The sequence below is a fragment of the Ostrea edulis genome, chromosome 8, assembly GCF_947568905.1.
Source record: "Ostrea edulis chromosome 8, xbOstEdul1.1, whole genome shotgun sequence".
Classification (NCBI taxonomy): Eukaryota; Metazoa; Mollusca; class Bivalvia; order Ostreida; family Ostreidae; genus Ostrea; species Ostrea edulis.
Genome location: NC_079171.1, coordinates 41,127,725 through 41,139,857, shown reverse-complemented (window position 1 = coordinate 41,139,857; position 12,133 = coordinate 41,127,725). Strand labels below are relative to the sequence as shown.

Below are 12,133 nucleotides of genomic sequence, written 5' to 3'. Positions count from 1 at the left end.
AAATAAAAATGTAGATCCTTTTCCTCAACAAACCACCGTCTTTATAATTCGAAGATGCATTTTAATCTGACTCTTTCACCAAATAATTTCTTATATCATTAAAAACTTCAAAGTGGCTTAACATTTTAAATATCAGTGACATACGTGTTTTACACTCCTCTCCATAGAATCCGACGTCACATCCGTTTGTGCAGGTTCCATCAACATGGTTACACGTCATTCCGTCACTACAGCTACCACAGGTCTCCTTACATAGTTCTCCGTAATACTGAGGACTGCAAGCTACGAATGAAATACCTCATGGAATAACAAAGGACAATCCTGAAGAACGCGAAACAAGTTAGTTGAAAAATGTACATAACACTGAAACAGACATACGTAGTTTACACTGATGTCCCTGGTATCCAGGTTTACATCTGTAACAGGCTCCAGTCTCTGAGTGACAGTATCGACAGTTTGTATCATCACAAGGAATGGAACAGTTAAGTCCGTAGTAACCGGGTACAGGACAACCTTTGTAGAATTGGGAGGTAAGTCTTATAAAACACAATCAAATTCTTAGAAACTAATCACAGGATACTCCTAGAAAAATATTTGCAGAGTAAAATACTGTTTGAATTAACAATGAAATATAAATATATAATGTGAGGATAAATAGTATGGATTATGAGACAATGAAATATTACACAATTAAATGTTTATCTATTAAATATTAAAACCCGAGAATCGTACACGGCAATTATATAGACTACAGACTAATTTTATCATAATACAAAGTTTAAAACAACTATATTTCATTGTAAGGCTTTATTAATATTTTAGATAAAGTTAGACATTCCAAAATTTGAATACCCATCCATCGTTATCACCATCCATAGATTCAACCCACGATGATATCTTTACGAGCTTTTTCTGTGTACAAAAGATACATAGAGGATATCTATATTGCGTGTTTTGATATTTGGTTTATCCAACGAGTTGATATGGTGTATTTATTTGCGAGGCTTGCCGATAAACCAAAATCTCAAAATACGCCATTATAGATGTTGTATTTATCTCATACGTCTTCTTTTCACTTAATGTGGAGATGATCCCCAGTATTGTAGAACCAGATGATTGAATTTGTTTTGAATCCGTGGCTCAGACTTCCTTACGCAGGAATAAATAGTGCGCATATAATCCATTCATTATGGAAAGCCGTGGGGTACCCCCACATTATCATTATTTTTCCCTATATAAAATACCGAAATTGTAATCTCTTCCAAAAATAAAAATGTAGTGGATTTCCATGCGGGCGACCCGGGTTCAATCCCCAGATTACTCGAATATTTTTTCTCACTTGATAACAAATGAAGAATTTAAAGTTATCTACTGGACACGGAAACAACGGAATACCTTCTTGTTGCTATGGCAACAAGTTTCTAGTTATCATTATTATTAATTTTTTTTACCAAATTTTGTGCAGGAGTTTTCTCGAAAACTGTAAAGTGGTTTTCAGTGAAACTTTCAAGAAAAATGCATTATATTATGAACTTTGTTTATCACAAAAAAAAATTGGGAAAATTCCATTTCGGTTCCAAGTTATGGACAATTTCCTGATTTTCCAATGGCACTTTGTCCGCGAGTGATCTACAGGAAGGGCTAAAGATATGAACTGGAGACTTATTAGAGATGATAGAACATGACTTATAGATTTGCAGAATCACTATTTCGTACGTCGTCATCACTTCCGCTCGCTACCGGAAGAGAATTTGAAAAATGGATTTTTTCAACTTTTTTCTTTCTTAATGTTTTTCTTTGATAAAGGTGAGATAAATAGAGATTCTTTATAGAATGCTGAATATGATATTTGTTTTTAAATTGATCAAACCAAACTCTAGATATTCGTAATTTTCGTTTTGAAGCGAGGTCCTCGCTAGCCTACTGGTTAGCGTAGTGGATTTTCATGCGGGCGACCCAGGTTCAATCCCCAGATTACTCAATTATTTTTTCCCCACTTTTTACAGCTTAAAAATGAGATTTCATTCTTCAAATGATCTCTTGTATTTGTTCCGTGCGTTATTTCGATATTTTCTCAATATCAACATTTTATAATCCTTCATGCATGCAGAACTATGTACAGGGAATGCATAACGTACATGTAATACATGTACATTTGTTATGAGTGAAGAAAAAACTTTTCAATCTGCTTAATACTACAAATCATTAATTTTCTCATATTTTATTTCCTCGGGACAAAGGAGTAACTGAGATTGTATAACGGTTATATATATTTTGATATCAATTCAATTTGTTTTCCCCTATTTCTTTATCTATATACTTTATAAGTGGAACATACATATGTACTTCTACATGCATTCAAATTGATATCGATACTATTAATACTGTCATTTTCTTATTGAAGCAACGATCTTCACTAGCGCAATGGTTAGCGTGTTCGATTTTCACGTGGACGACCCGGGTTCAATCCCCGATCCTTTTCATCAACAAACCACCGTCTTTATAATTCGAAGATGCATTTTAATCTGACTCTTTCACCAAATAATTTCTTATATCATTAAAAACTTCAAAGTGGCTTAACATTTTAAATTTCAGTGACATACGTGTTTTACACTCCTCTCCATAGAATCCGACGTCACATGCGTTTGTGCAGGTTCCATCAACATGGTTACACGTCATTCCGTCACTACAGCTACCACAGGTCTCCTTACATAGTTCTCCGTAATACTGAGGACTGCAAGCTACGAATGAAATACCTCATGGAATAACAAAGGACAATCCTGAAGAACGCGAAACAAGTTAGTTGAAAAATGTACATAACACTGAAACAGACATACCTAGTTTACACTGATGTCCCTGGTATCCAGGTTTACATCTGTAACAGGCTCCAGTCTCTGAGTGACAGTGTCGACAGTTTGTATCATCACAAGGAATGGAACAGTTAAGTCCGTAGTAACCGGGTACAGGACAACCTTTGTAGAATTGGGAGGTAAGTCTTATAAAACACAATCAAATTCTTAGAAACTAATCACAGGATACTCCTAGAAAAATATTTGCAGAGTAAAATACTGTTTGAATTAACAATGAAATATAAATATATAATGTGAGGATAAATAGTATGGATTATGAGACAATGAAATATTACACAATTAAATGTTTATCTATTAAATATTAAAACCCGAGAATCGTACACGGCAATTATATAGACTACAGAATAATTTTATCATAATACAAAGTTTAAAACAACTATATTTCATTGTAAGGCTTTATTAATATTTTAGATAAAGTTAGACATTCCAAAATCTGAATACCCATCCATCGTTATCACCATCCATAGATTCAACCCACGATGATAACTTTACGACCTTTTTCTGTGTACAAAAAATACATAGAGGATATCTATATTGCGTGTTTTGATATTTGGTTTATCCAACGAGTTGATATGGTGTATTTATTCGCGAGGCTTGCCGATAAACCAAAATCTCAAAATACGCCATTAAAGATGTTGTATTTATCTCATACGTCTTCTTTTCACTTAATTTGGAGATGATCCCCAGTATTGTAGAACCAGATGATTGAATTTGTTTTGAATCCGTGGCTCAGACTTCCTTACGCAGGAAAAAATAGTGCGGATATAATCCATTCATTATGGAAAGCCGTGGGGTACCCCCACATTATCATTATTTTTCCCTATATAAAATACCGAAATTGTAATCTCTTCCAAAAATAAAAATGTAGATCCTTTTCATCAACAAACCACCGTCTTTATAATTCGAAGATGCATTTTAATCTGACTCTTTCACCAAATAATTTCTTATATCATTAAAAACTTCAAAGTGGCTTAACATTTTAAATTTCAGTGACATACGCGTTTTACACTCCTCTCCATAGAATCCGACGTCACATCCGTTTGTGCAGGTTCCATCAACATGGTTACACGTCATTCCGTCACTACAGCTACCACAGGTCTCCTTACATAGTTCTCCGTAATACTGAGGACTGCAAGCTACGAATGAAATACATCATGGAATAGGAAAGGACAATCGTGAAGAACGCGAAAAAAGTTAGTTGAAAAATGTACATAACACTGAAATAGACATACGTAGTTTACACTGGTGTCCCTGGTATCCAGGTTTACATCTGTAACAGGCTCCAGTCTCTGAGTGACAGTATCGACAGTTTGTATCATCACAAGGAATGGAACAGTTAAGTCCGTAGTAACCGGGTACAGGACAACCTTTGTAGAATTGGGAGGTAAGTCTTATAAAACACAATCAAATTCTTAGAAACTAATCACAGGATACTCCTAGAAAAATATTTGCAGAGTAAAATACTGTTTGAATTATCAATGAAATATAAATATATAATGTGAGGATAAATAGTATGGATTATGAGACAATGAAATATTACACAATTAAATGTTTATCTATTAAATATTAAAACCCGAGAATCGTACACGGCAATTATATAGACTACAGACTAATTTTATCATAATACAAAGTTTAAAACAACTATATTTCATTGTAAGGCTTTATTAATATTTTAGATAAAGTTAGACATTCCAAAATCTGAATACCCATCCATCGTTATCACCATCCATAGATTCAACCCACGATGATATCTTTGCGAGCTTTTTCTGTGTACAAAAGATACATAGAGGATATCTATATTGCGTGTTTTGATATTTGGTTTATCCAACGAGTTGATATGGTGTATTTATTCGCGAGGCTTGCCGATAAACCAAAATCTCAAAATACGCCATTATTGATGTTGTATTTATCTCATACGTCTTCTTTTCACTTAATTTGGAGATGATCCCCAGTATTGTAGAACCAGATGATTGAATTTGTTTTGAATCCGTGACTAAGACTTCCTTACGCAGGAAAAAATAGTGTGGATATAAGCCATTCATTATGGAAAGCCGTGGGGTACCCCCACATTATCATTATTTTTCCCTATATAAAATACCGAAATTGTAATCTCTTCCAAAAATAAAAATGTAGTGGATTTCCATGCGGGCGACCCGGGTTCAATCCCCAGATTACTCGAATATTTTTTCTCACTTGATAACAAATGAAGAATTTAAAGTTATCTACTGGACACGGAAACAACGGAATACCTTCTTGTTGCTATGGCAACAAGTTTCTAGTTATCATTATTATTAATTTTTTTTACCAAATTTTGTGCAGGAGTTTTCTCGAAAACTGTAAAGTGGTTTTCAGTGAAACTTTCAAGAAAAATGCATTATATTATGAACTTTGTTTATCACAAAAAAAAATTGGGAAAATTCCATTTCGGTTCCAAGTTATGGACAATTTCCTGATTTTCCAATGGAACTTTGTCCGCGAGTGATCTACAGGAAGGGCTAAAGATATGAACTGGAGACTTATTAGAGATGATAGAACATGACTTATAGATTTGCAGAATCACTATTTCGTACGTCGTCATCACTTCCGCTCGCTACCGGAAGAGAATTTGAAAAATGCATTTTTTCAACTTTTTTCTTTCTTAATGTTTTTCTTTGATAAAGGTGAGATAAATAGAGATTCTTTATAGAATGCTGAATATGATATTTGTTTTTAAATTGATCAAACCAAACTCTAGATATTCGTAATTTTCGTTTTGAAGCGAGGTCCTCGCTAGCCTACTGGTTAGCGTAGTGGATTTTCATGCGGGCGACCCAGGTTCAATCCCCAGATTACTCAAATATTTTTTTCCCACTTTTTACAGCTTAAAAATGAGATTTCATTCTTCAAATGATCTCTTGTATTTGTTCCGTGCGTTATTTCGATATTTTCTCAATATCAGCATTTTATAATCCTTCATGCATGCAGAACTATGTACAGGGAATGCATAACGTACATGTAATACATGTACATTTGTTATGAGTGAAGAAAAAACTTTTCAATCTGCTTAATACTACAAATCATTAATTTTCTCATATTTTATTTCCTCGGGACAAAGGAGTAACTGAAATTGTATAACGGTTATATATATTTTGATATCAATTCAATTTGTTTTCCCCTATTTCTTTATCTATATACTTTATAAGTGGAACATACATATGTACTTCTACATGCATTCAAATTGATATCGATACTATTAATACTGTCATTTTCTTATTGAAGCAACGATCTTCACTAGCGCAATGGTTAGCGTGTTCGATTTTCACGTGGACGACCCGGGTTCAATCCCCGATCCTTTTCATCAACAAACCACCGTCTTTATAATTCGAAGATGCATTTTAATCTGACTCTTTCACCAAATAATTTCTTATATCATTAAAAACTTCAAAGTGGCTTAACATTTTAAATTTCAGTGACATACGTGTTTTACACTCCTCTCCATAGAATCCGACGTCACATGCGTTTGTGCAGGTTCCATCAACATGGTTACACGTCATTCCGTCACTACAGCTACCACAGGTCTCCTTACATAGTTCTCCGTAATACTGAGGACTGCAAGCTACGAATGAAATACCTCATGGAATAACAAAGGACAATCCTGAAGAACGCGAAAAAAGTTAGTTGAAAAATGTACATAACACTGAAACAGACATACGTAGTTTACACTGATGTCCCTGGTATCCAGGTTTACATCTGTAACAGGCTCCAGTCTCTGAGTGACAGTATCGACAGTTTGTATCATCACAAGGAATGGAACAGTTAAGTCCGTAGTAACCGGGTACAGGACAACCTTTGTAGAATTGGGAGGTAAGTCTTATAAAACACAATCAAATTCTTAGAAACTAATCACAGGATACTCCTAGAAAAATATTTGCAGAGTAAAATACTGTTTGAATTAACAATGAAATATAAATATATAATGTGAGGATAAATAGTATGGATTATGAGACAATGAAATATTACACAATTAAATGTTTATCTATTAAATATTAAAACCCGAGAATCGTACACGGCAATTATATAGACTACAGAATAATTTTATCATAATACAAAGTTTAAAACAACTATATTTCATTGTAAGGCTTTATTAATATTTTAGATAAAGTTAGACATTCCAAAATTTGAATACCCATCCATCGTTATCACCATCCATAGATTCAACCCACGATGATATCTTTACGAGCTTTTTCTGTGTACAAAAGATACATAGAGGATATCTATATTGCGTGTTTTGATATTTGGTTTATCCAACGAGTTGATATGGTGTATTTATTCGCGAGGCTTGCCGATAAACCAAAATCTCAAAATACGCCATTAAAGATGTTGTATTTATCTCATACGTCTTCTTTTCACTTAATTTGGAGATGATCCCCAGTATTGTAGAACCAGATGATTGAATTTGTTTTGAATCCGTGGCCAAGACTTCCTTACGCAGGAAAAAATAGTGTGGATATAATCCATTCATTATGGAAAGCCGTGGGGTACCCCCACATTATCATTATTTTTCCCTATATAAAATACCGAAATTTTAATCTCTTCCAAAAATAAAAATGTAGATCCTTTTCCTCAACAAACCACCGTCTTTATAATTCGAAGATGCATTTTAATCTGACTCTTTCACCAAATAATTTCTTATATCATTAAAAACTTCAAAGTGGCTTAACATTTTAAATATCAGTGACATACGTGTTTTACACTCCTCTCCATAGAATCCGACGTCACATCCGTTTGTGCAGGTTCCATCAACATGGTTACACGTCATTCCGTCACTACAGCTACCACAGGTCTCCTTACATAGTTCTCCGTAATACTGAGGACTGCAAGCTACGAATGAAATACCTCATGGAATAACAAAGGACAATCCTGAAGAACGCGAAACAAGTTAGTTGAAAAATGTACATAACACTGAAACAGACATACGTAGTTTACACTGATGTCCCTGGTATCCAGGTTTACATCTGTAACAGGCTCCAGTCTCTGAGTGACAGTATCGACAGTTTGTATCATCACAAGGAATGGAACAGTTAAGTCCGTAGTAACCGGGTACAGGACAACCTTTGTAGAATTGGGAGGTAAGTCTTATAAAACACAATCAAATTCTTAGAAACTAATCACAGGATACTCCTAGAAAAATATTTGCAGAGTAAAATACTGTTTGAATTAACAATGAAATATAAATATATAATGTGAGGATAAATAGTATGGATTATGAGACAATGAAATATTACACAATTAAATGTTTATCTATTAAATATTAAAACCCGAGAATCGTACACGGCAATTATATAGACTACAGACTAATTTTATCATAATACAAAGTTTAAAACAACTATATTTCATTGTAAGGCTTTATTAATATTTTAGATAAAGTTAGACATTCCAAAATTTGAATACCCATCCATCGTTATCACCATCCATAGATTCAACCCACGATGATATCTTTACGAGCTTTTTCTGTGTACAAAAGATACATAGAGGATATCTATATTGCGTGTTTTGATATTTGGTTTATCCAACGAGTTGATATGGTGTATTTATTTGCGAGGCTTGCCGATAAACCAAAATCTCAAAATACGCCATTATAGATGTTGTATTTATCTCATACGTCTTCTTTTCACTTAATGTGGAGATGATCCCCAGTATTGTAGAACCAGATGATTGAATTTGTTTTGAATCCGTGGCTCAGACTTCCTTACGCAGGAATAAATAGTGCGCATATAATCCATTCATTATGGAAAGCCGTGGGGTACCCCCCACATTATCATTATTTTTCCCTATATAAAATACCGAAATTGTAATATCTTCCAAAAATAAAATTGTAGTGGATTTTCATGCGGGCGACCCGGGTTCAATCCCCAGATTACTCGAATATTTTTTCCCACTTGATAACAAATGAAGAATTTAAAGTTATCTACTGGACACGGAAAGAACGGAAGACCTTCTTGTTGCTATGGCAACAAGTTTCTAGTTATCATTATTATTATTATTTTTTACCAAATTTTGTGCAGGAGTTTTCTCGAAAACTGTAAAGTGGTTTTCAGTGGAACTTTCAGTAAAAATGCATTATATTATCAACTTTGTTTATCATCACAAAAAAAAATTGGGAAAATTCCATTTCGGTTCCAAGTTATGGACAATTTCCTGATTTTCAAATGGAACTTTGTCCGCGAGTGATCTACAGGAAGGGCTAAAAATATTAAATGGAGACTTATTAGAGATGATAGAACATGACTTATTGATTTGCAGAATCACTATTTCGTACGTCGTCATCACTTCCGGTCGCTACCGGAAGAGAATTTGAAAAATGGATTTTTTCAACTTTTTCGTTTCTTAATGTTTTTCTTTGATAAAGGTAAGATAAATAGAGATTCTTTATAGAATACTGAATATGATATTTGTTTTTAAATTGATCAAACCAAACTCTAGATATTCGTAATTTTCATTTGGAAGCGAGGTCCTCGCTAGCCTACTGGTTAGCGTAGTGGATTTTCATGCGGGCGACCCGGGTTCAATCCCCAGATTACTCAAATATTTTTTTCCCACTTTTTACAGCTTAAAAATAAGATTTCATTCTTCAAATGATCTCTTGTATTTGTTCCGTGCGTTATTTCGATATTTTCTCAATATCAACATTTTATAATCCTTCATGCATGCAGAACTATGTACAGGGAATGCATAACGTACATGTAATACATGTACATTTGTTATGAGTGAAGAAAAAACTTTTCAATCTGCTTAATACTACAAATCATTAATTTTCTCATATTTCATTTCCTCGAGACAAAGGAGTAACTGAAATTGTATAACGGTTATTTTTGATATCAATTCAATTTGTTTTCCCTATTTCTTTATCTATATACTTTATAAGTGGCACATACATATGTACTTCTACATGCATTCAAATTAATATCGATAGTATTAATACTGTCATTTTCTTATTGAAGCAACGATCTTCACTAGCGCAATGGTTAGCGTGTTCGATTTTCACGTGGACTACCCAGGTTCAATCCCCGATCCTTTTCATCAACAAACCACCGTCTTTATAATTCGAAGAAGGATTTTAATCTGACTCTTTCACCAAATAATTTCTTATATCATTAAAAACTTCAAAGTGGCTTAACATTTTAAATTTCAGTGACATACGCGTTTTACACTCCTCTCCATAGAATCCGACGTCACATCCGTTTGTGCAGGTTCCATCAACATGGTTACACGTCATTCCGTCACTACAGTTACCACAGGTCTCCTTACATAGTTCTCCGTAATACTGAGGACTGCAAGCTACGAATGAAATACATCATGGAATAACAAAGGACAATCCTGAAGAACGCGAAACAAGTTAGTTGAAAAATGTACATAACACTGATACAGACATACGTAGTTTACACTGATGTCCCTGGTATCCAGGTTTACATCTGTAACAGGCTCCAGTCTCTGAGTGACAGTATCGACAGTTTGTATCATCACAAGGAATGGAACAGTTAAGTCCGTAGTAACCGGGTACAGGACAACCTTTGTAGAATTGGGAGGTAAGTCTTATAAAACACAATCAAATTCTTAGAAACTAATCACAGGATACTCCTAGAAAAATATTTGCAGAGTAAAATACTGTTTGAATTAACAATGAAATATAAATATATAATGTGAGGATAAATAGTATGGATTATGAGACAATGAAATATTACACAATTAAATGTTTATCTATTAAATATTAAAACCCGAGAATCGTACACGGCAATTATATAGACTACAGACTAATTTTATCATAATACAAAGTTTAAAACAACTATATTTCATTGTAAGGCTTTATTAATATTTTAGATAAAGTTAGACATTCCAAAATCTGAATACCCATCCATCGTTATCACCATCCATAGATTCAACCCACGATGATATCTTTGCGAGCTTTTTCTGTGTACAAAAGATACATAGAGGATATCTATATTGCGTGTTTTGATATTTGGTTTATCCAACGAGTTGATATGGTGTATTTATTCGCGAGGCTTGCCGATAAACCAAAATCTCAAAATACGCCATTATAGATGTTGTATTTATCTCATACGTCTTCTTTTCACTTAATTTGGAGATGATCCACAGTATTGTAGAACCAGATGATTGAATTTGTTTTGAATCCGTGGCTCAGACTTCCTTACTCAGGAAAAGATGGTGCGCATATAATCCATTCATCATGGAAAGCCGTGGGGTACCCCCACATCATCATTATTTTTCCCTCTATAAAATACCGAAATTGTAATCTCTTCCAAAAATAAAAATGTAGTGGATTTCCATGCGGGCGACCCGGATTCAATCCCCAGATTACTCGAATATTTTTTCTCACTTGATAACAAATGAAGAATTTAAAGTTGTCTACTGGACACCGAAAGAATGGAAGACCTTCTTGTTGCTATGGCAACAAGTTTCTAGTTATCATTATTATTTTTTTTTTTTACCAAATTTTGTGCAGGAGTTTTCTCGAAAACTGTAAAGTGGTTTTCAGTGGAACTTTCAGAAAAATGCATTATATTATGAACTTTGTTTATCACAAAAAAAAAATTGGGAAAATTCCATTTCGGTTCCAAGTTATGGACAATTTCCTGATTTTCCAATGGAACTTTGTCCGCGAGTGATCTACAGGAAGAGCTAAAGATATGAACTGGAGACTTATTAGAGATGATAGAACATGACTTATAGATTTGCAGAATCACTATTTTGTACGTCGTCATCACTTCCGGTCGCTACCGGAAGCGAATTTAAAAAATGGATTATTTCAACTTTTTTGTTTCTTAATGTTTTTCTTTCATAAAGGTAAGATAAATAGATACTCTTTATAGAATACTGAATATGATATTTGTTTTTAAATTGATCAAACCAAACTCTAGATATTCGTAATTTTCATTTGGAAGCGAGGTCCTCGCTAGCCTACTGGTTAGCGTAGTAAATTTTCATGCGGGCGACCCGGATTCAATGCCCAGATTACTAAAATATTTTTTTCCCACTTTATACAGCTTAAAAATGAGATTTCATTCTTCAAATGATCTCTTGTATTTGTTCCGTGCGTTATTTCGATATTTTCTCAATATCAACATTTTATAATCCTTCATGCATGCAGAACTATGTACAGGGAATGCATAACGTACATGTAATACATGTACATTTGTTATGAGTGAAGAAAAAACTTTTCAATCTGCTTAATACTACAAATCATTAATTTTCTCATATTTTATTTC

At 33.8% G+C, this 12,133-nt stretch overlaps 1 protein-coding gene across 1 annotated transcript in view; it reads right to left on the bottom strand.

Moving 5' to 3' along the window:
- Positions 1–12,133, bottom strand: part of LOC125682840 (multiple epidermal growth factor-like domains protein 6) — a 90,933-nt gene that overhangs the window by 33,635 nt on the left and 45,165 nt on the right. Inside the window, exons 7-18 of the mRNA XM_056147618.1 lie at positions 10,284–10,418; positions 10,050–10,187; positions 7,827–7,961; positions 7,593–7,730; positions 6,562–6,696; positions 6,328–6,465; positions 4,103–4,237; positions 3,869–4,006; positions 2,838–2,972; positions 2,604–2,741; positions 379–513; positions 145–282 (exon numbers count right to left, since the gene is read on the bottom strand). Coding sequence (XP_056003593.1) covers positions 145–282; positions 379–513; positions 2,604–2,741; positions 2,838–2,972; positions 3,869–4,006; positions 4,103–4,237; positions 6,328–6,465; positions 6,562–6,696; positions 7,593–7,730; positions 7,827–7,961; positions 10,050–10,187; positions 10,284–10,418 — 1,638 coding nt within the window. The remainder of the gene's footprint in view (positions 1–144; positions 283–378; positions 514–2,603; positions 2,742–2,837; positions 2,973–3,868; positions 4,007–4,102; positions 4,238–6,327; positions 6,466–6,561; positions 6,697–7,592; positions 7,731–7,826; positions 7,962–10,049; positions 10,188–10,283; positions 10,419–12,133) is intronic.